Raw genomic sequence first — 25,834 nt, 5'->3', positions numbered from 1 at the left:
TATTGCTAAATTATGGGTTATCATAGACTTGCTAACCACAAAGCTAGCTAATGCCACTATCATCAGTGGAACACTGCTAACGTTAACATTAATGAGCTTGGAAACAACAATGAACTTTTTCTGCCTAAATAAAGTAATGATTACTGTATTTATAACTAGCATATCTCTAGTTACAGTCCCTGCATTGTAAAATGTAAGTCATACTTGCAAGGAGTGAACATTTAGACATAGAGAAAAAGTGTCAAACGCATCTTGTGCAGAAAAGTTAGCTTTTCTTTTACACGTGTGTGAAATCCAACAATATTTAATAAAAAAAAATATCGGCCGATATATCGGAATATCGTATTTTAAAACCCAAAAATATTTGTATCGGTATCGGCCTTCAAAATCTTTGATCGGTCGGGCTCTAATTATAATGAATGCGATTTTCTCGTTTTTTGGTTCGTTCCAATGGGTAGACATGTATTTATCATTAATTCTGGAAAAAAATAAAAAATAAAAAAAAAACTTTCTTCCTAGTTCAGTTTTCATTCGTGTGAACATCATATACAGCACAAAAGTCCGCCATCATCAATTAATTCGAAGTAAAGGCAGAGATAGCAGCGTAACCTAATTACTTCCTGTGACAACACCCCTGTTTCAAGATGGCGGAGGTTTTGACGCATGCTTAGAACCCCAAGGTGACATTTTTATTCACTAATAAAAATGATATTTATGTGATGATTTACTCACCCTTATGTTGTTCTGAACCTGTGGGATACAAAAAAAAAATTTTTTGAAGAAGGTCCATATTTTTTTCCATGCGATTGCAATGAAAGGGGGCTGAACCTTCAAAAGATTTGTCTGATTCAATTTGCAAGTTAAAATCCCTCAAAGCGCTTAAAGTCGGCATGAGACAGAAGTTATGTTTTCTTTATGGCTTCTCGAGTAAGAAAAAAAAATGAACTATGGCGGGACATTATTTTGTCTATCATGAATTAATTGGATGGTTGGATCGTTCTGATTTACTATTGTCGATGTGAGTGACAGATTGTCCCATCCTGATGCCAGTAAACACATCATCAGAAAACAGAAGAGATGTTGCAACAACAATTTAAAAAAAAAATAATATGCACGGATAATTTAATTATAAAATATCCTGCAAGCTACCATAAAATAAGAATTGCAAATTTTATTTTTATGGTGACTAATAACATATTGGAGGATATTAACAGTGAATAATGGCTTAATTTCTGTTTGCCACACAAAGCTATTATATGACTTCATCATTAGACTGAATATAGCGCACAAGTCATAAGGAGAACTTTTATGGTGCTTTTGTGTCTTTTCTTAAACTTGAACACTCCAGTCCCTATTCATCGTGATTCCATGGAAAATAATAGGCAATACAGTCTTCAAATTTCACTTTTTGTGTTCAATGGAAGGAAGAAATTCATATGGGTTTGGAACAATAGAGTGAGTAAGGGTGTGTTCACACTTGTAGTTCGGTTCGCTCTTGTTTCGTTTGGTCCTGGACCAAAAAAAACAACAACAACATTTAGGCCTAGTCCTGGTCCACTTAGCGTTCATATTGGCATTTTAACCTTTAAATGGTCTTCGTTTAATGTTTACACTTCTGGGCTTCGGGGTCTATACGACCCCAACAATTGATTAATTGTACAAAAAAATATAGATTTTTAATCATACAAATCATCGTTTTTTTGTTCATTTTTTCTATTCATTAATGCTGTGTTTTTGGAGATATAAAGTACTTTTGTATCCAGATACCACACAATTCCTCAACAACACCATTAGCTTGCATATGAAATATTATTTTTTATGATGCATTGCATTTATGCTCTAGTACTAGGACTTTCATTTCTTTGTAAAAATTTTCAGATTTATGCCGGATTTATTTTTTGTTTTTTTTGACACATGAAGAAAATATATTTAGTTTTTTTTTTTTTCACATTTCCCATTCATTTCAATGACCCCGAAGACCAGAAGTGTAAACATTTTTTTTACATACCTTCAGAACAACCGAATCAAGCCCAGTTTTTTGTGTGTGTAGATAGATAATGTATGATCTTATGAATCTTATTCCACTGAGATGAAGGGAACTTTTTTTTTTTGTTAAGTAAAAGTCGATTGGGGTCGTATAGACCCCATTTACCCGATTGAAGGCTACCACCGAACCCAAAGCCATAGGGATATGTTCACAACCTGATTGGTCGGCTTTTATTATGTGTATTTCGTGACGGAACTTACTGAACATCCAAAACAATATTGTGTCCTAGGATAAATGTGCATATTGTATGTGCATAGCCTATATATGATGGATTTTTGACCAGATGAGAACTCAAGAGCTTATAAAATGTGCAAAGAAGTACAAATAGCAGCAGGAATCCCTCCATCACACACACAAACCAAAATCTGCTGCGAGGCAACGCGGTTCTGATGCCTGTATCAGAACTGTGATGGCAACATCACGTCTATGACGAGAAAAAGAAAGGTATGCTTCAGCGTTCTGTCCTTTTAAAGTTTGCATCTTGTGACATCATGTCCTGTTTTTGGGTCGTTTACATGTCTTAGGTCTGTGTTGCATTCATATTTCACTCCAACCGGACCAGAGTTAGTTCGAAACCGGACCAAGACTCATGGGTTCAGATGGCAGCGTTCACACTTATTCAAATGAACCGCACTAACAGAGCAATCACACCAAAGATCGTTTTAATCAAAGTGTGAGCAACCCAACAAACACTCTTTATTTTGAATTGACAGAGTAAGTCTGATACTGACAAAGCTGCTGTGCCAGAATATTCCCCTTACCAAGTGAATCTCAGGGAAGTCTGAGTAAATCCATTTAGCATCCTGACAACTCAAACACTCTCATATCTACTCATTAAAAAGCAACCTATTAACATTACAAAAATGTGCACGCTCACAATACAGAAAGAAATAATAAGGTTGCAGGACTGACAGCGAATAAATCACAGATCTTTTTGTGCAGCTATTGATTGTCATTCACAGCTGTAGCCGGCACATAAGCAACAGTGACAAAGCATCCATTATTGATTCTTCTATCTCATAGGAACCTCATACATCAGCCCACGTTGAGGGCACGTTTGCCTCCACGCTTCCAAACAAAGCCGTATGCAAATTCCAGTAAATGGCAAAGTAAAAAAGATCCATCCACTAGTGCTGCATAATTATTATATCCACCAAATTGAAGGGGGTGATATGTATATTTAGCCCCTCAGTGGCTTATAACCTGCTTGAGGACAGATTTTTCAGGATTCTGCAATATGATTGACAAAAACAGATTCTGCAGAATCGTGGAAATCCCTGGTTGGCTTTTCTGACTGCTTGATATAGCTAAAGCAATTATCTTGATATTTCCTGCCTTTACGTGATATTCTATATTTCTATATGACCTTGATTATTTTATGGATTTGTTCTTTCAGTCATGAGAATCATTTCAACTATTGTAGCCAAGCCGATTCATACTAAATTAACAATTCCATTTTTATAATTTCCATTTATATTGACCAATATAATAAAACTATTGTAATAACTATAACCAACACCTACATTGTTTACTGAAACATTCTTAATAAAAGTAAGTAAAAAGCCACTTTAGTGAAGATTTCTAAATAACTAAATCACATAACTAATAACTGCTTTTTGTCAGTTAGATTTAAAGCTAAAAAACTGTGTGTTAAATTATTAAATAAAATAATTATAATATAATATAATAATTATTAAATATTACTCCTCAACATAGATGCAATGGAAAGAAAAAAACATTCAAAATGTAGGCCTTTTCTATTCTGGGAAAACAGACCAAAAATATTGATGACTCGTCCTGCACTCAGGGGCGTAACCAAATGTTTGTCCAATCAAATACCCAAACTAAAGCCTATTTAAAAGGCACAAGTCCTTAAATACTATTCTGCCCAAATCTCCTGTTTCACTTCAAGCTATTTTCTTAATTAACACTGAAAAAAAAGAGTCTAATAACACTTTATAAAAATTGCATTAAAATCTTTATGATATTCACAGTATGGCCGAATTTTAAATCACCAGCAAAACCACTGTGAATCACCAGGCCAAAACCAAAATTGACATATTTATATGGCACACAAGCCACAACTCTTGGATTACAAAGGTTGCGAATATAACAAATCATGTGATATCACTGTCAACAGCTAATAAAAGAAACATATGCTATTTTTATTGTATCTCCTTCATAACACAAAATGGAGTTTGACCCCGTTTTGTTAACCTATCAAATCACACACACAATAATTTCTGTTTATAATACATAAAGTATATAAAGTATGAGCAAATGTTTTGTTTTTATAAAGGTTTATGATTGACAAAATTGAGCTGAAATGAAACGTATAATGCTTTGATAAATCCGATTCTTCTGAGCAATCACACAGGAAGCGTAATCACGCTGGGCGTGATCCGTCTGCACATTAATGAGCATTTATACACCATATTGTTCCCAGTTAATGAGAGACACAAACAAGCCGAGAAGGAAAAAGCACAGAGGGAGATGAATACAGGGGCGACACCCTGCCTGTTTAAACAAGTGTCATTCTCAAACACTTTCTTGTTGTGTCTTGTACAATCGCTTAAGTTTCTACTCGCTGTAAAAAAAAACATAGGTTTGACGCTCGTAAAAAGAAACATTCAAGCCGTGTTATTATCAAAGCCTGCAGGCAGTTAGTCACGGCAAATAACACGTTATTTTCTCAAATGTTACTTGAACACGTACACTTTTTGGGATGTTTTTGAAGTCTTTTATGCTCTCCAAGCTTGCATTTATTCGATTGAAAATCAATTATCATCAATTATTAATAATGGTTCTCATTATCAGAGTTGAACAGTTTTCGCTGGTTAATATTTTGATCAATACAATGTGTCCTTGCTGAGTAAAAAATATACTTTTTTACTTCCCTCAAACTTTTGAAAGATAGAGAATCACAGTTTCCACACAAAAAAAAAACCTTGGTAATAATTTAAAAACATGTTTCTTGAGCACCAAATCAGCATATTAGAATGATTTCTGAATGATCATGTGACACTGAAGACTGGCGTAATGATGCTGAAAATTCAGGATTATCGTCGCAGGAAATAAAATTCATTATAAAATATATTTAAATAGAAAAAATTTGACTTTTAAATTGTAATAATATTTCACAATATTATTGTTTTTACTAATCAAATAAATGCAGCCTTGAAGACTTCTCACAAAAACATTATTACAATCTTGAATGAGAGTTTGAGATTTGTGCAATTAAGCGTTCACAGCAGGTCTTTAGATGTACGCCAATCTCTCTCCCCGTGTTCTTTCAAGAGGAAAAGATTGCAATAAAGAAGCCAGCCATAATTAAAAACATTAAGCCTATGGAATCAGAATTGCTGATCAGAAACACCACTAACCGGTACGTCTCATGTATGTGAACTGTGAGGTGTGAGAAATCGTGCTGCATACCGAGTTCAGCCTTCTCTTTGAGGACGTCCTTGAAGTTGAGGCCGCTGTTGAGCGTGGACTCTCTGTATCTGTGCAGCGCTTCTCTCTGGCCGTTCTTGCCGAGCTCCTTTAGCACGGTGGGTTTCAGGGGTATGGCCCGCAGACCCTTCTTCCAACTCCACAAATCCGCCACTGTCCATTTCACCAGATCCTCCAACTTCACAATGACTTTCTCTGAGACGGCGATAACTTCATCCTGTCAAGAAACAAATGCAAAATGAGGAAGGACACAGGTGTGGTGATAGTGTGTGAAGGCAAACATGCTTAAATTCTTCATCAAATGAAAACCAAATTGCGGCCGCCAAACTACGTGATTATACTAAACAACCAATATAAAAAAGGGTGGGAAACAAAACATAGCATTGAAAGGAACCTCATTGCTGGGTGTCAAGCTTATAGTCTCTTAAAATATCTGACCTTGTGATTTCTCCAAAAATGTAAAATTTATCAACTCATGATTCATGATATTTGCACCCTAACCCTAACTTTCTACTTAAAGGGATAATTCACCCAAAAATGAAAATTCTGTCAGTAATTAATCAGCCTCATCGTGTTGTTCCAACCCCGTAAGACCGTTCATCTTCGGAACACAAATTAAGATATTATTTTTAAGTCCTCCATGCTAATCCATAGGCTTCTTGAGGAATTGAAACTTGCCGGCCTGGAAAAATTATTAAAGACATTGTTAAAATAGTCCAAGTGACTTCAGTGGCTGAATTTGAACTTTATCAAACGATGAGAACACTTTTTGTGCGTAAAAACAAACAAAAATAACGACTTTATTTCAACTATTCACTTCCTTAGCTATGCGCCTCTAGTCAGTTAACGTAGTGTGTAGCGTAGGGCCATGTCACTCACAGGCTATTGGCTGACACTGGTCATGTGTGTGATGCGTGTGATGTACAATAACAGAAGATTACGCTATTAAACTAGTAGCCTGACTCGAGGCAGAGAGAGAAGTAAATCAATAGTTGAAATAAAGTCGCCATTTTTGTTGCCGTCGTTTGATAAAGTTAATATTGAGCCACTGTAAACATTGGACTATTTTAACGATGTCTTTAATAACTTTTCGAGGCCGGCAAGTTTCAATTCCTCAAGAAGCCTATGGACTAGTATGGAGGAGTGATCCAGCTCTCAGTTTTCATCAAAAATATCTTAATCTGTGTTCCGAAGATGAACGAAGGTCTTACGGGTTTGGAACAACATGAGGGTGAGTCATTACTGACAGAATTTGCATTTTTGGGTGAACTAACCCTTTAAATATATTTTAAAGTGTAACTTATTCCTTATTCAGCATCTTTACTCCAGTCTTCAGTGACATGATCTGATGAGTCTTCAGACATCATTTTCATATGCTAATTAGGTGCTCAAGAACATTTTATTATTATTACCAATGTTTTTGCTGCTTAATATTTTTATTTAAAACTGTGGCAAGTTTTTTATTTTATTTTATTTTATTTTTTATTTTTATTCTTATATTCAGCAATGATATTAAATTAATCAAAAGTGACATTAAATTACGGAAGCCCTGAACCGCAACCTAAAAAAAAAAAAGTCAGTAAAAAAACAAACAAAAAAAATCTGTAAAAAAAAAAAAAAAAAAATCTAGCATTTGAATTATGAATTTATGAATGAATGAATGAATGAATAGGGCATTTATATAGCGCTTTCATATATGCCTACACTCGAAGTTCTTTACAATCATATCAGAGAATCTCTCCTCAACCATAAGTGGTTATTAAATCTTAGGAAATCACAGGATCCGGCCAAATGATTGGATACAGAATGATGCACTTAAAATGTATCCAGAGCGTATTTACGTTGAAGAGGGAGACCGAACAGTTACTGTTGTGTTCTCGACCCAGATAGTGTTGACTAGACGAGCACGAAAACACCTCAGAAACACTGCCACTAGCACGTGTGACGTGTGTAGAATTTTGTTGAAAGCCCAGATAAAAGTAAATAGCTACTATTTTGGGTTTATCCATGGCAGTTCGACTTCACACATACACACACACACGCGCGCGCTCTGAGCCAGTGGACGCGCACTGTTATGAATGCACAATGTTTCGACTTTAATCTCGAAACATTTCGACTTTAATCTCGAAACATTCCGACTTTAATCTCGAAACATTCCGACTTTAATCTCGAAACATTTCGACTTTAATCTCGAAACATTTCGACTTTAATCTCGAAATGCTAGATTTTTTTTTTTTACAGATTTTTTTTTTTTTTTACAGATTTTTTTTTTTTTTTACAGATTTTTTTTTTTTTTTTAGGTTGCAGTTCAGGGCTTCCGTATTAAATACATTTACAAAGTTACAAAAGACTTCCTTCTAAAACAAAAAAATCATAATTTGAACTTTCTGTTCTTTAAAAAAAATCTTTTAAAAAATGTATTACGTTTTCCACAATAATAGATTAAACTTTTTTTAACACTAATATTGTTATTATTATATAATTGAGCATCAATAATAAGAGATCATCATATTAGAATGATTTCTTAAGGGTCATGTGACTCTGAAGACTGGAGTAACGATGCTGAAAAAGCTTTGCCATCACAGGAATACAGTAAATGACCTTTTACAATATATTAATAGAGTACATAAAATATACTAAATAAGAATATAAAGCTATAAAATAAGAATATAAATTATTACTGCCTTACTGTGTGTTTGATCAAATAAATGCAGGCCTGGTGAACATAAGATTCTTCTTGTTAAAAACGGGATTCAATTATTAATTTAGTCCAACAGGTACCAAAATGGATACTCAGAACCGCAAAATTTTATTGGTATTGGTACTGACAACTCAAATTGACAACCCTAAAGATTGGATTTAAAAATCGGGTTCAGTGTGCACAGCCTAGGATACAAGACAAAAAAAGTACAGCCCTAACCACAGCTCTTCCTTCAAATAAACATCTTACGCAAGTTGCAATTCAAAATGTTGTAATTTAGATTGCAATTCTATTTTAATGCGTCACAACACTAAAGCAATTTATTTGCCAAGCAGACTTGCTTGCATTATTCGCTTATAAAAGTAAAGAGTAAAGCAAGAGCTTTGCCTGTGACCTGGCATGGGATAACAGACCAGTCCCGTTATACAGGGAATCTGGGGAACAGATGCATTTGTATTTGGCAGAGCCCTGGATCATGCACTTCTGACTGACCGTACAGCATGCTGAGAAAATTCACTGAATGCTTCCTTCACATTGTTTGGCTTCATTTCCCCAAGCTTGACCCAATAAAGGCGAGCATAGATCACAGGGAATACCTGCTCTGCGACACTGGAATATAGCTCATATCTGCAGGATCTGCAGGCAGCAACAACTTTCTGCTGAACAGACCATGTCTAATTACGTCCTCTTTAAGTAGGCCTGTTTCTTTTTAGGTTTCAGATTTTTTTTTTCTTGGTTCCAAAGAATAGGTTCCATTGTCATGCTGTCATGCATACAATTTATCTCTCGCACAGACAGCGTAATGGGACGAAAATGGAACTTTACTTCAGTGTACTTAACCGTAACATATGAAAAGGTTTATAAAGTTACCAAGAAGGGGGTTCGGCCTTAATAAAAGAAGCTAATGGAAGGATATGAAAGCGGTATCTGAGATTTCCTCGCAACAGGGCATACATGCATTCCTCTAGGTTTACATACCATTCCACTGCAATGAATATTGCAGTAAAAACCAGTTGATCTCAACTGGCGGGTTGTGATCCAAAAAATGGAAAAGCAAGAAGGGTAAACATACCAAGGGGGGAAAAAATATGCTAAATCCAAACAATAAAATGCAACTAACTATAAAATTGTGCATAGTAAGAGAATGGCATAAAATTAGGGCTGTCAAATGACTAATCGCGATTAATTGCATCCAAAATAAAAGTTTGTGTTTACATAATATAGGTGGGTGCACTGTGTATAATTATTTTATATATATAAATACACACACATGCTTGTATATTTAAGAAATATTTTTATGTATATACTATATATAGATTTATATAAATTATATTATATACATAAATATAAATATTTTATATATAAATAATATTTTGTTCAATTTATATATATATATATATATATATATATATATATATACTGTATATATACTGTATATATACAACATAACATAACATATAAAATATTGAAATGTCAAGAGTACTCTGTCTTTTGTTTACTAATTTTAGTGTTTGGTGTCATTTTATTTATTTATATATTTATATATATATATATATATATATATATATTGGTGCTGTGTTAGACTGCAATTTACTATGAGAACCACTAGTTTCATTTTAAAGACCTTTTCTTCAACCACTACAGGTGTAAATGGAAAACATGCGGCCCTAAAGATTGCACACCTCCAAATGTTTGTAGCAGAAAAATGAATCTAGCCTCTTCATAACGACCATCTGAGCGCAGAGGCATTTGTTTCCACGCGCCAATAAAACTAAGTGGGTCAAACCCTGTTAATCCTGATGGCGACACAGCAAAACTTTACTATAAGATCATGTGGCCTGCTCCGCCACTTTGAAGCCGACTGCGCCCTGCTGCTTTGATCGAAATATTGCTTCATTGTGTAAATTCATTTAGGAGGAAACAAATAAAACTATAAAAAAAAGATGAACAGATTGCATTTACCTTCTGTTATTAAGTGATATTAAGAGAAAAATCAATCAAAGCCTTTAACGGGTTTCCTTGCATTGCTTTTAGAAATACGCTCGCCTCCTTTTCATTACATTTTGAGAGTCTTTAAGAAGCAGAGGTCAGGGGTGTAGACGGCGAAGGCCCTCGACCAGAGTCACGCTGAGCCCGTCTCACTCGGTTGGTTCAGGGGTCGGCTCAAGAATTCCCCAGGTCACCGCAGATTTGTACACCTGCTTTCATGACCATTTAATTATTGACCAGCTAATGTGAAAAAATGGCCTTGCAGATCCTTAGGAAGTCTTTTTAAGTCTAGTTAAAAGTTAAATCAAGAATTCAGATTGAATAATTAATCTCACTCTCAGCTCAAACTAGAACTGGGTGATACAGCACAGAAAAATTTGACCTTTTTATTTAACTATTAAACTTTTCACTTTAACAGACAGATAGATAGATAGATAGATAGATAGATAGATAGATAGATAGATAGATAGATAGATAGATAGATAGATAGATAGATAGATAGATAGATAGATAGATAGATAGATAGATAGATAGATAGATAGATAGATAGATAGATAGATAGATAGATAGATAGATAGATAGATAGATAGATAGATCGATCATAGGTCATATAATGCAGGTATATGGGGTCCACCTCAAAGAGGATGCACATAGAAGTCCAAATTAAACATAATTTAATGACTCGTAAATGTAAGTACGCATTGATGGCCTAAGACACGAAACGAGCAGTTTGTGTAAGAAAACGAACAGTATTTATATCGTTTTTACCTCTTGTAACCACAGCCACAAAGCGCCCGCACCCTCAGATCACTTGGACGTGGCTGTGATTACAAGAGGTAAAAACGATATAAATACTGTTCGTTTTCTCACACAAACTGCTCGTTTCGTGTCTTAGGCCATCAATGTGTACTTACATTTACGAGTCATTAAATCATGTTTAATTTGGACTTCTCTGTGCATGCTCTTTGTGGTGGACACCATAGACCTCCATTACATGACTGACAGACAAGAACGGTTTGACCTAAAAAATACTATCCCTTTAATGCTATACGAACACAATTTTATATCAAGGTAAAATAATATAAATCACAATAAAGCTATTTTCTGTGTAAATTCAATTCAAACTGCTTCTATATTATTCCCATATGCTAAGGCCTATGGAAAGTCTAGTGAAATAAATCTGTTACAAACAAAAGCTACTTTATCTCATTTGATAACTTTCTTTATTTGTAGAGTAAATAAACCAGACTCAGCTGGCAAATTATTTGATTTCTCCCTTTAGGTAAACTTTTACAGACGTTAATCGTTAACCTAACAACATCACTGGTATCCAAGTTTAGACACAAACTGTCACTGTTTATCTTCTCATCTCAAAACTCCAGTGTTGCATTAAAACGTCTGCTTTGCACATTTACAAGCGAAGACGAGACCCGTGGCTCCATCCTGCTGCAATTAGCACAGTCGCTGTCAAAGAGGCATGAACTGATTCAGAAATAACTTGCAGATGTGCAACTGAAATCTCTTCTCAATCTAATTCAGTTCCTTTCACGACAGGCCAACAAAAGCCATTTGTTTGAATGTGTCGAGCGGCGTGCTGATTGGACGTGGAAAAGCAGCGCTGCTTCAGAATGGGCCGATCTGAAATATGAGGACACCGCCTTACAAAATTAAACCCATTTGTCATGAAACGCGAGAACTTTGAAATACAATGCAAATGTTAGCTCATAATGCTCAGATGAAGGTTTAAGAAAACAAGAAATATCAATGTCAACCGCACTTCGGGGGTTAAAAAAGTTCAAATAATCATGTTTTAACAAACGAGTGCCGTTATTCAGATTTAGTGCCTAAAAATGACTAGTCGTTTATCAACCAAGGTGGAGTATTTTAGCTCAATTTCTTTTTCCCTACTTAATATTTTTGGCAACGGTTCTTTGAAGGGAATACGTTCAGAGACGAAAAGAGGCTTTGTGAAGTATGTTATGCTTTAGGTAAAGTCTCCAAATAGTACAATACTTCAAGACAATTCCAATAACCCACTATGAGCATTTCATATTATGCATAATCAAAAATTACTTATTATGCACAATACAGGCAAAGATTATCCCTGACCACATTAGCAACATTTTGGAAAAACTACGAGAGCAAAAAGATCCAAAGAAACCTGCGCAGGGAAATATTTCACTCTGACTGAAACGGTTACCGGTTTTGTTTGATGCATTTTAAAATGTAATTTATTCCTGTGATGGCAAAGCTAAATTTCAGCAGCCATTACTCCAGTCTAAACATGTTATTTTAAATTATAATTAGCTATTTCACAGCATTAGTTTTACTGTATTTTTGATAAAAAAAAAAATGCATTCTTGATGAGAATACCATACAGAAAACATTTTAAAAATCACGAGCAGTGCATGTTCCACACAACAAATCAAGTCACACAGCACAGGTGAATACATAAAACAGAGGGAATACGGTAATAAAAAAAGGATATGTATCTCCCACTCCTTTAACTCCGCCTACTAGTCACCACACAGTCATTATGAAAATATGTACTTTAGCACATCCATAACTGCCACGGGAAAGTAAATAACATGTTACGGAATGTTACCTACAAAAGGAGTTGTGATTTCATTTGAACTATTAATATGTCTTAGGGATTGAAACACAAACATGGACTGATGCCAGGCAGCAGAGATGTCTCTGGATCTTTGCCACATGCTTCCTGCACAACTCACAATCTCCAGGTTTGTAATTCACATAACAGCTAAAAAAAGAACTAATAAGACATTAGCGCCCTTCCCTGGATCCTTTGATGTTACTGAGACTCAAAAACAGGATATTTGCCAGCGGATTTGCACACGCAGCCATTATCTTTCCTTACACATGGTTTATAAATGCACAGCACTGGAGGTTTCGTATGGATATGTAAACTATGCCTGTTAGACAAAGTGCACAGTGCTTGCTGGAATCTGATATGGAATCTATTTATAAACCACCAACCCCATTTAGTTCTGCTCTTATGTCACATAAATGCTATTCAAGAGTATTGCCAGTGCAGAGTCTGTCGACACAGCGTTAAAACCCCTCACACACACACACACACACACACACACAGACTAAAAGAATGATATTACGAGCTTAGGGACACTAGAACAACTGGGTCCAATTAAACCTTGAAAAACTGTGAGAGCAGTGCCGGGCTTTTGCCAAAACAATTCCTCCCTTTAAAATGACACATATTTTCTGTGAAATACAGTCACAGATGAAATATTGTCTGAGCTAGGGAGTAGTTCGGCATCTTTATTGACGAGAAGACGAAGAAAAAAGTTGTACGCTTTAGGATAGATTAAACAAGATGAAAGAGGAAATATAATTAGAAACAAACAGATCCGTGTGAATCCGAGCAGAACGCCAGTGCTAGAGCGGGAGTACAGTGAGACTGTACGCCGAAGAATTTGTTGGCCCAGGAGGGTTTGATTCAAAAAAATCAAAAACTGCACGTCTTCACAGGAGTGTTATGTTGCCCTCTCTAGGCACAAACTCTAAGTGTTAAATTTTATCGGCCGGCTGCCAGAAAGAGATCACTACAGGCCTGTTGCTGTTTCAGCCACTGCTATCCTTCTAATGAATGACTAACCCCGGCCAGAAGGGAAATTACATCACATGGGTGTAGAAACAAAAAGGCAACAGTAGAGTGGCCCTGTTTTATCACACAACTGTACTCGCATACCTTCCTGTTTGCATACATGTGTGCTAAACATTAGTCTTTGCAGTTGAGCATTCAAATAAGACAGAGTGCTGATCAAATGTTCAAACAGTAGACGAACTCAGATCAGTGGCGGTCCAATTCGCTTCAGGCTTTTACAATAAACACATCAAGCAGCGGTTCAACACAGTGCCAATATCGTTTAGCGTACATAAATGTCAGACTGAAATTAAAAAGGATTAAAAAAGAAAAGGATTAAAGTGCTGTTTTAATTATTTAATTTATTATAATAATTATAATAAGTGTTATAATATTATAATTACACAATAAAGCCAAATGATTCTAATAATTATAATTAAAAAAATAAATTAACAAAAGTGACAGCACACACCAATGTAGTTTTTCTTTCAGGTATGCAATATAAAAAAGTCATTTATTTTGTTATAATAATAATATAAAATGAAAATACATTTGTTTATATATATATATATATATATATATATATATATAGGCATATATATAAAACAATTTATAATTATTCAATTTCATAAAATAATATAATTTAACATATTTTCAAATATATATATATATATATGTATATATATATATATATATAGAGAGAGAGAGAGAGAGAGAGAGAGAGAGAGAGATTATATATTTTATTATTATTATTAAATTATATATATATATATATATGCATATACAATTTAATAATAATAATAAAATATATAATCAATATATTGATTATATATAAAATGTGTGTTACAATTGGTTAGTTTGATATTATTACATTTATGAATTTAATTAAATTTAACAATGTATAATTAAATTCATAAATGTAATAATATCAAACTAACCAATTGTAACACACCTGGGTCATATTTTCCTTTTGTATCTTCCGTGGATGCAACCTCAGCATCTAATTTGGCTAGTATTTTAAATTTGCATAAAAATACTGCATTTCCTCTGACATTTGAAAAGTTGTTCTACCCTACTTATCCACAATTCAATTCAAAGTTGCACTATTATTTGCATTTAGTACAGTTTTTCTGCATGCTCTTTGTGACCCTATAAGAACCAATCTGTGGCCCATTTCTGGGTCATGACCCCATCCACTGACTCTCTTCTCGTAAATAGGAAACACGTCTGTTATTATACTATTAACAGCATAATGCAGCCTCTGCAAATGCATGGCAGTTTCTATGATAGCTGATTAACTTTATCAGCGGTCACTAGGGTTATTCGCTGCAAATGCAAATGTAATTTAATTGGACAATCTGCTGAGTGCATCTGAGGCTGCCGAGTTGTGAAGCTCACATTACTGCAGGTGCTCTGGCTGACACTTAATCACATTGTTATTTAAATTCACCATGTCTCATTTAGCAACTACACTGGGAATGCGCAAAAAGAGAGGCGGACATTCTTCAGTTTTTCACACAATATTTTTTAGGACATAAGTACACTCCATACTCAATATTACAACAAATAAGATACGCACAACATTGCAGAATTTCAATGAACACTTTTACACAACATTAACTCTAGCTATAATAAAACTGAAAACTGAACAAAGCTGAGGGTATATTTAGGAACTGACATACATCTGTTAATATTGTCTGATTAGTACTCAGTACGCTCTTAGAAAAAAGGCTCAATGGGTTTCAATACAGAACCCTAGGGTTATTGATGCTTTATGAATGTTTTAAGCAAAAAAAGGTTCAAAATAAGGAGAAATGTCTTAAAAGCGCACTATGTCAGTTTTAGCGGCATCTAGTGGTGATGTCGTGAATTGCAACGAACAGAAGTTACGGTGGCCGACAGGAAAAGATGTCATCGTCTGAGACAGCGGAAAGTAGCCAGTTAAGCATTGGGGTTTCAGCCCGTCCCATTTAGAACGCTATATGACAAAACGGCCCAATACTACGCACATGGCACCCTTTATTGTTAATATAACACGCGAACCCAAGACGTCATAAATCCTTTAGCGTGAATATGAGACGCAGACCCAACCCCACACCTAAACCCAACCATCACAGCGCGTGTTATATTAACGATAACGGGTGCCATGTGCGTAGTATTGGGACGTTTTGTCATATAGCGTCCTATATGACGCTAAAGAATGAGAATGCGTTGGGGGTTTCCTAGATAAATTTAGAAATTAGGTTTACTTGATTATTCAGTAAAACAATATGTTGTTGCGAATATTATTGTTACTTGTTCACCATTGTGTCTGTTTAAATCGCTGACTTTAGCTAGCTTCTTTGCACGAAGAACAAAGTGACGAAATGCGTTTGTCCGTTTAGGGCTACTGTAGAAACATGTTGCCGCATTTCAATGTAAGGGGACCCGAGCGATATGTAAATGGCTCATTCAAATTAAAACATAACAGTTCATTATGTAATGTCTTTGTACACCACTGAAAACATAGTTAAGTATTTGATATTGCTTTTCTGTCAACAGATCCTCCTAAATATTACATAATGCACCTTTAAATGATTGCATAATACTTTCGTGTTTAACAGGTTATTTATTTTTTTTTCCGCTGGTGAATTATGTTTACGAGCTGTTTAATTCATAAAATCTGGAGGGAGGGTGGGATATTTACTTTTTAAAGCTAGCTTGCTATTGCTAGTCTCTGAAATTGCACACCCTGCCTTTAATTCAAATTATTAATCATTAATTCAAACTAAAAATCCATAAAATGATCCCATGATTGAAACCCTTAAAAGCTTGAGGCACTTTATAAAGAATGGAACATTTTCTTCTAAGAATGCGTGTTAACAGTAAGCATATGCTATCACTTCTAAAATTGTTCCCAAAAATTGACTAAAAGCTAATAGAGTGCACCATAGTCTCAAAACTGTAATATGTACCTAAGAGTGGAGCATTGTCCTTGGCTCCCAGGCCGTTTCAAGATCAGCAGTCATGAATGCGTAATAAATTTGAAAAGCAAATAATTGGCATTGCTGCTGAGTGGGGGAAGGGAGGGAGGCCGGTGGCAAGTTGGAAAGAAGACAGAACTCTGATCAACTGAACAAACAGTGCATTAAGACTAATGCTTTTCCTCAATAACACCTCATTACATTGTGTAAACAGCATGTTTTCAAGGTTGATCTCGGCAACAGTATACGTTTCCACCTAATACTGATAATAATTCAGCAAAGCAACCTTGACATTTGGACAGGGCTTCACACAGAACCTGTTGATTATTTTGAAAAGGCTATTTGATCCTCCACTCCACGGGGGAAGGACAGTAGAACGGTAGAGGTTCACACACAGCAGAATCTCTTTTTGTATTCAGGATCGGTGATTAAATGAGCAGTGCAAGATAAAACAGGTACAGACATTGTTACATTATTACCCATGCAAGAACGCAGCTGTGCTGCTTTGTTAAAATAGCAATTGCAACACAATCGGTAAATCAGAATGGGTGGGAAAGCTTTACATTACAGTGTTTGCACTCTCAAAAAACACCGCTTTTAACAAAAATGTGTAGTCAAAAAAAATATCGGCTATATAATAAAAGTAATAAATGATATATAAGAAAAATAATCATTGGTTTGACTGATATTTTTCAACAATATTTACAATCTGCTACTTCGGTTATCTGGTTAAACGGTTATCAGATATAGGTATTGTTATCAGTTGTCTTAAATTAAATGGTAATTAGCTATATCCATCTCTCTGTGTGTATGTGTGTGTGTGAGTGCAGTCTATCAACTTCATCAGCTAAATACATAGTTATTAATATAGAAATATTTTCTTGCGCATCAAAAGGTTCTCGGTATGTAATGTGAAAATCTTTAATAATATTTTTGGTAAATAATAAAAAAATAATCATCACTGTAAAAAAAAATATTTTCATGATTTGTAATCACGACAATATTTCTTTTGTCAAATCAACTTAAATAATTTATGTAGTTCAGATAACATAATATTTTGAGTTCCTGGTGATTAAATCAATGTATTAACTCAATTTTTCCATTTCAATGAACTTATATTGTTGTAGTATAATATTTATTTAAATATCTCTGAATTAAAAAATAATCTCAAGCGGAGGATTAGCCACACATAAAAACAATTGTTATCAGTTAATAATCTCTAATATTAATGATTGACTCAGTCTGACTACATTATCTTGCACAAACAAAACTCATATTTAATGATCAGATCAGGTAGAAACGGCTACACAAATGCAGTTGTGCACACTTTTCCCCAGTGTACCCTACATATATAGGCTATCACATGTTATAATTACGAAAAATGTGCACACGAAATGATATATTACATTAATATAATCTATTACAAAGTAATTACAAGCAACTCCACAAGCCAATAACATGAATTAGTTCTTGTTACTAGCATTTAAACCTGACTTAAGCAAATGCACAGCAGCATAAACAAACACAGTATTGTGAAAGAACAATGTTTCAGCACATCAGAGGGTTAAATCACCAGAAATGTTTTTTTTTTCTTCCTCGGGCAAACACATCTCAGCTAATATGTAATGTGAAATGAGGCTGCAGCACTTTGACATAATAACCTTCATAAATGTCACTCGCTCGCTTTAAGGCTTGATCAGCGTGCGTTATTATTGATATTAGTTCACATCGCACGTTTAAAACATCTGCCTGATATATTATACAGCATAACCAACCCTCATATCGTTGGCGACGATCAGCAACAGTACACTTTACATCGATGCATTTATTTATTTATTATTTATTTGCCTTGATCTACGCGTCTCATCAGAAGCAACACTATTTTATCAACAATCAGCAGATCGCAACGCCACAACGAGGCGCTTCAGTCGTCTTTGCCATTCTCAGTTTCCGCACTATTGTAGCCCTGTATCAGATGAAACAAGCAAACACTGATGTGACAACTTCACACAATGGCATCATTCTCATCATCACACGCTGTTTGAAATGCATGCGCTAAACGCTCGTATGCAAATGAGCCGAGGCGAAATTAACACAAGGATCCACACTATGACTGCGTGTCTATTATTAAACGCGATGCATTAGATGTCTTGTGATCAGACAGCGGAATAGATGCTATGCAAAACCACACACGGCTCGTATTTCATCACTACCACAATAAACACATCGCGGAGGGACGGAGCCCTTCATAGAAAGCAGCAAAAGCTCAATAAATGTGCCATAAATTACCTCTCCGTGAGTGACATTTCTGCCCTGGGGAGTATCTTCTGGGAGAAAATAAAGTTTGGAGCTGGATAGAAGTTGCTTGGTTGTCCTTTCCTCCCATAAGAGCTGTAGTTCTGCTATGCAGATGGGGTCCCCTGCTTTACATCTGACCAGGAAAAAATCACCCAGGGACAAAATTCTCGCTTTGCCTTCAAGGTGAAATCTAAACGCCTTGTAGAAAATGTAAGGTCCGTGCAAACCACAAGGTGAGCCTACCCACTGCGGAAACACAAATAGACATGGCATATTTATATTCAGCAACATTTTATATAACACGGGATCAGAGGCGAGCAAAGCGCTCCAGCTGATCACATGATAAATCACATTCTATATAAATATGAATAATAAAATATTAACTTTTGTCGTAAAGTTTCTTCCATTGATTCCTTATCATAGCATATGATTAGATGCGTGCGCGCAATAAATTCATTAGACGCTGAAATGAAAGCGGAGTGGATGATATTACCAGGAGTGAGTTGGGCTCCATCTCGTCGCTCTGAATTGATTAAACTCAAACATTCTCTCCAAACTTGTTGGCTTGAATGGATCACCGAAGGTCCTGGAAGAGCAAAATATCAAAGCGCGCACCAGCGCGTCGACCTTCAATATGAAACCGACACACTGCAAAAATAACTCACATAAAATGTCCGCAATTGATGTCTAATATTTTTTCAACCTATATTATTTCACTTACGCTCATTTTGGTACATTTTGTGACACCGCGTGTTCATATTAAATTCGTGAATGCGAATGGAGGCAAGTGTATGTGCGGTCTCTCAGACCCTCGAAGTCGTTTTACAAATTCTAAACTCCACTTTCGACAAAACCGGCAACTAATTTCAAAACGTCTCCAAGTATAAGCATGAGTTATAAATAAAGTGATTTTTCAGATACAAAACGAACGACTGTATTTTATAATATGCGCGGTGAGAGTTGTACGTATCTGTCAGGACCTGTGTAGAGAAGGTTTGTATGAGTATACCGAAACATTTCCTGCAGAGATTCTTCATTTTATTTCTCGAATGCATTAACTGTACATTTAATATAATCATTACGCTAAAACGGCAACATTAACGCGTGTGAATGAGTCCAGATGTGGCAAGACGTAATCGGAATTCTAATAATCGAGAAGCGCCGTTTATGACCGCAAACGCTGTTGAAATGTATCAAGCGCGTGTAAACGCGACTAATGGAAACATTGTAATAACGTCCTTTGAATTGGTGCCATTATGGCCGCTGTGATTTGAACATGGTGCTTAGCAGTGATAGAAAAGTAATATTGCGCCCCTCTTGTGTGCAATAGCCGAATAAATGTCATGGTGAGAAATGCGTTTGTTTGATAAGAGAAATCAAACGTCTTTCAAAGCGACCAGACTCATTGTCACGCTTTTGTTGTTGTTGTTTTTTTTTTAATCGAAATGTTATTTAGTATGAACAATTTGATATTGCCATCGAGCTTTCATACAATGAGGACTAATATTGCCTAAACTAGATCTCTCTATTTAAAGAACAACCCGAAAATATTAATAAACATTTATTGGCTATAGGCTACGCGTGCTGCATATTTCACGCTTTCATATATCGACGCTATAAGGTTTTGTTTTTATAGTTATTTCGTAATGTAGCCCTATGTGTGTGCCCTTAAAAGTTGTAGCATATGGCCTAAATTACAGGATGTAACATTTACGTCAGCTATTTTTATGTCTTATGCAATGTTTTATCTCCAGTCACGAGGGGCAGCTGGTGATTATGAATGTGATCACATTCATGCTTCATATAGCAAACAGCTTAACCCAAATGAACTGAACAGACTTAAATGTGATTTAGTAAATTTGAATCATAAGACATTGTTTTGTTTTATGGGGGCTGTTTTTCAGAAGAACTGGAGGAAACAGTGATTAGAATATGTTTTGGTGCCAAGTATTTGGATGAAAGTATACTGTATGGCTATGTAAAATAAAAAAAAATAATATATATATATATATATATATATATATATATATATATATATATATATATATATATATATATATATATATAAAATGATGAAATACATTGACTACCATGTTACATCATAACTTTCATTATTAATTAATTATTGTATATAGTGATTAACATAATAGTGTCTCACGTTTACATTCAATATGTGTTCATATGAGTCAGTGTTTAGTGACATTTGTATTTGATAATATATGATAATATTTAGTCATTATTTTAATGAAAACTTGTAAAATTACTAATAGTCTAAATCATGTATTTTATAGTTTTATAAGAGGGTAATACATTCATAACTTGCAATATTTTCGATCTAAATCATTTTACAGATATATAACATAATTCTGAACATATTAGTTAATATATATATATATATGTGTGTGTGTGTGTGTGTGTGTGTTATATAAACTATATTACTATAGGATATTAGTGTTGTCATGTTATCTTATCTTAAGCATATCAGTAGTTCTTGTACATTCAAATTGTTTTACATGAATCAATTTTCATATATATATATATATATATATATATATATATATATATATATATAGTATCATAAGTAATAATATCCATGAAATAATGTTCATAGGATATCTTAATGATTAATTAATTAAAATATCTTATGTAATCTTATACATTTATTTAACAAAAAAATTCACACTGACATTAGTCAAAGTTTAATGAAAATACCTTTGTTATCCAAAGCTCTGTTACACATTATGTAATATAATATTTTCTAATTTTAGCAATTAAAGCTATTTTAAATGCTGCCAACAGCTTAAATCTTGTAGATTGGCTAGATATTGGTCGTCAGCCAGCATTTAAGTCATTTTTACTCTGCAGATTTGATTGCAGCAGTGTGATAGTATGTGACCGTCCTTGTGATTGGAGGAGGGCGGTGCTGTAAACGTCATGTCAGCCTGTGATTAAACTCCTTTATTTGAGACAGTGAGCGGTAATAGCAAGTGCATTCAAGCATGCCATCAATCATCTCACTGCTCTGTGACACACACTGACATGAGAGGTGCAGAATGCCTCTGTACAAACAGAGATCCCAATCAGGTTAATGAACATGGACAAGGGCAATAACAGACAACATACTTAATGCAGAGTTTGTTTTTGGTGATATGGATTGAATATAAAATGTTTCACCCAGTTCCTGTTAAACCCAAACACGATTTTGAGTGATGCTGCCTGCATGTGCACTATTTGTTATTTTTCTGCTTTTCTTGTCCGTTTACCATCACAGATAGTCATTTCACTATCTCCATAAGCAGTTTAAAACACTGTTCTCCTTCCTGATTGCTCCACCAGTAATAAAAGATGATGACAATGTTAAGAATAATTCGCCTCACAGATTGTGTGTTTTAGTGTCTGCTTTGCAGCATAGATTTCTTGTGCTTGCTGACAGTATGAGTAGAGCAGATTGATAGCCTAATCTTTCTCTCAGAGCTGCAAGGAACATTTGCAGTTTGAAAGCATGTGGAAAAATTGAATTCTCTCCCTCGCTCTCTTTCTCTCGCTCCCTCTCGCACCGTGAGACTCAATGTGCTGTTTTGCCTGTCAATGGATTTTTTGCATGACTATGTGCTCTTCAGCACTCCATTAATTCTCATATTTGTTTTCAGAACAATGCAACACAAATTGTACTTCAGTTCCAGATCTTCCGAGCTACATTTAAATACAACTGACAAGTTATACACCTTGTCCAAAATGCAGTAGTGTTCTTTTTAGTTAATTGTCTGTAATTATATTGGTTTCAGAACCTGTTTTGAATCAGAAGTGGAGTAATTTCCCAGGATCGCTCCAGGGCATTGAAATGCTGTTCAACTTACCGTCAGTAATTTGCAGGGCGGGCAGCAAAAACAGCATCAGCACTTTTTTTCTCTCCCTTTAGAGATAACATATAAATTAATGACAAATTGCTACAAACTCAACACTGCTGCCAGTGGCAGAAATCTCACACTGCACCCCATCCCAAACAAGAAGAGCAGACACAGATTGAGTTTTTCTTTTAAAAATAGGGATAATGTGCATTTTTACTTTATATTTTATATGTATGTATTACATTTATATTTGATATATCTATATATATATATATATATTTGATTATTATAGATATTAAGGATATAGAGATTCAATTTAAATGTATATACAGTATTATTTATATTTTAGTTTATATTTTTAATACAAATTTTCAATAAAGGTGACATTTAAAAGTGTTTATTCTATGTTGTCTAGCAGAGCTTTTATGTAACTTCCAAATACAAAGCAACAAATATTTTTATGTTAATAATATGTAATATGAAACGCACAGATCCACGAGACATTAAAGATGATCCACATAGAATCCACGTAAATGCTGGTATTGGATTTTGAAATCCAATATTATGAAATCCAGATTTCTCAATATGAAATCCCACTCATATGTTTTCCTCAACAACAGCATACCATCATAGAGAGACAGCCATCAGGTGCGCTAAAACATTACGCTCAAAAAAACAGATGAGCATATGTTTAAAGCACATGTGTCGAGTGACGAGCAGGAATATCAAATACTAATCACCAAACAACCAGTTCGGATTCGTCATGCTGTGTGTTTGTTTATTCAGAATATCACATTGTACCAATTTTCCGTTAAGGGAAGTGTTTATCAATCATCTCTACAAGTCCATCTGCTCTCTCTTGTTCAGATGCATAGACACAGAGCAGTAAATAGGATGATATATGAAACTGGCAGGCAGGATGACACCAGCCAGACAAAGCAACATATGAGTTCCAACCTAAAAATATTGCAACTGGCTTCCAGCTCCGCTCACTCGTATTTAAAAAGATGCTTTATTTCTTTCTAAATTAAACTCCAAATAATATTCCAAACCACTGAAAGGCTCCTCTTACCAACAAGACATTTTTAACATTTAACAGCCGTACTGTGAATCTACTGTAAGTTAAGGAGCCCCTTAAGGGACATGGTGAAGTAAAAAAATATGAGATGAAAATATGAGGAAAAATAATTTATAAATGTTTTTGTGTTCTCTCACATATGTTTTGCGTACCTCCGCAAAACTTTGCCATCACTCCCCCCCAAAAAAATCTTCCCCCGAGAAACACAAAATTTGAATGCAAAAGGTTTTGTGAGGGAAAACATTTACATATTTTTCCTCCCATCTCATATTTTTTCCATCCCCGTCATGTCCCTTTAGGGGCTCCGTAGTGCGTCTACTTTTAGTTATGCTTTGGTTTAATTATGTTTTTTTTAAACTATTTCTTGTTTGTTAAAGGTGAAGTTTGTGATTCCTGTACCACTAAGGTCACCAAATGGAGGTGCAAAATGTGTGTTTTCAGACAGCTTTCCCAACACCCTGACATTGGTTAAGCAAACAGAAAGCCCCGCCCTTAAGTCCTGCCATTGGTTGAGCCACTGTGTTGCTATTTTGCACTGTGTTGCTCAAACAGAACATTGTTTTAATAAAAAACAAAACAAAAAAACCACAGTGTTTACAATTTTCAGGGGAACCTTGAATGTATATAAAATGTATATATATATATATATATATATATATATATATATATGAAGAGTTCAGATGCAAAAGCCTCTAAGTGCCATTTGAAATTTTCTTCTAGAATGATCATTTTTATCAAGCTTGTATATTTAAGTTCAGTCATTTCACTTAAATGGCAATGATAATTACCTATTAATTGTTATTTAAGTGAAATTACTGAACTTAAATATACAAGTTTGATAAAAATCATCATTAAAGAAGAAAATTTCAAATGGCATTTAGAGGCTTTTGCATCTGAACTCTTCATATATATATATATATATATATATTAGGGCTGTCAGTTAAACGCGTTATTAACGGCGTTAATTTTTTTATCGCGCAATTAACAGCATTTTTGGCCTAGCAAACTTCGTAGTTTTCTTTCACATGCTTTTGCAACAGGACACGGCATGCGCGCGCTTTGCTATGAAACCCATTCATTTCAATGGTTTGCGCAGCGCAAGGACGTTTTGTTTCTTCGTCGACCAAAGCGGATCTAGCTAGACTGTAAACAAAACAACAGGCACACTGCACACACTCGTTTGGGCTTGCGAGCTGGCCAAAGTTGGTTAACGTTACGTTTTGAGTGGATGACGAGCGCGAGGCGCCGAAATGGATGCCAATAAGATTCTGAATGGAAAGTTTACTTTTAAAAAGTTGCCAAATGGTTCCATTGACAAGACCAAAGCGATCTGTGTGTTTTGACGTCGTGAACTGAGCGATCATCATCGCAGCACGTCCAGTCTGAAATACCGCTTGATGATGGTCAAGCACACACACACACACTGATGCGAATTCTCCGCCACCTCGTCAATATCAGGACCTCGTCAGTATTTCTTTCACCCTTTTATTGATGGACAGTGTTACATTGTGTGAGAGATTATTTGCTCTAAGTGAGAATTCTAGTGTGAAGTTGAACACATATGCCAATTTGGTTTTCAATAAAAAAAAAAACATTTGCACAAAACAAGCCGATCCACTTTTCCATGTTGATAAGAGCATTAAAATGAGAAAAAAATTACATTTAGAATAGATAAAAATGTGTGATTAATTGCCATTAATCGTGAGTTAACTGTGACTTTAATGCGATTAATCGCGATTAAATATTTTATTTGTTTGACAGCACTAATATATAGCACTTAATACAGCGCAGTGATTGGGTTAAAATATCCATTCTCATGAATAATGCTCTGAACC

The 25,834-nt window shown here is 34.9% G+C and overlaps 1 protein-coding gene across 1 annotated transcript in view; it reads right to left on the bottom strand.

Annotated features, from left to right (window-relative positions):
- Positions 1-19,656, bottom strand: part of arid5b (AT-rich interaction domain 5B) — a 126,144-nt gene extending 106,488 nt beyond the window's left edge. The window contains exons 1-3 of the mRNA XM_089122041.1: positions 19,567-19,656; positions 19,065-19,319; positions 5,483-5,717 (exon numbers count right to left, since the gene is read on the bottom strand). Of these exons, the coding sequence (XP_088978167.1) occupies positions 5,483-5,717; positions 19,065-19,319; positions 19,567-19,587 (511 nt within the window). The 5' untranslated portion in view covers positions 19,588-19,656. The remainder of the gene's footprint in view (positions 1-5,482; positions 5,718-19,064; positions 19,320-19,566) is intronic.
- Between the last annotated feature and the right edge of the window lie 6,178 nt (positions 19,657-25,834).

The sequence above is a fragment of the Pimephales promelas genome, chromosome 17, assembly GCF_988280905.1.
Source record: "Pimephales promelas chromosome 17, fPimPro1.hap1.1, whole genome shotgun sequence".
Lineage (NCBI taxonomy): Eukaryota > Metazoa > Chordata > Actinopteri > Cypriniformes > Leuciscidae > Pimephales > Pimephales promelas.
This window is presented reverse-complemented; position numbering and strand designations above follow the sequence as displayed.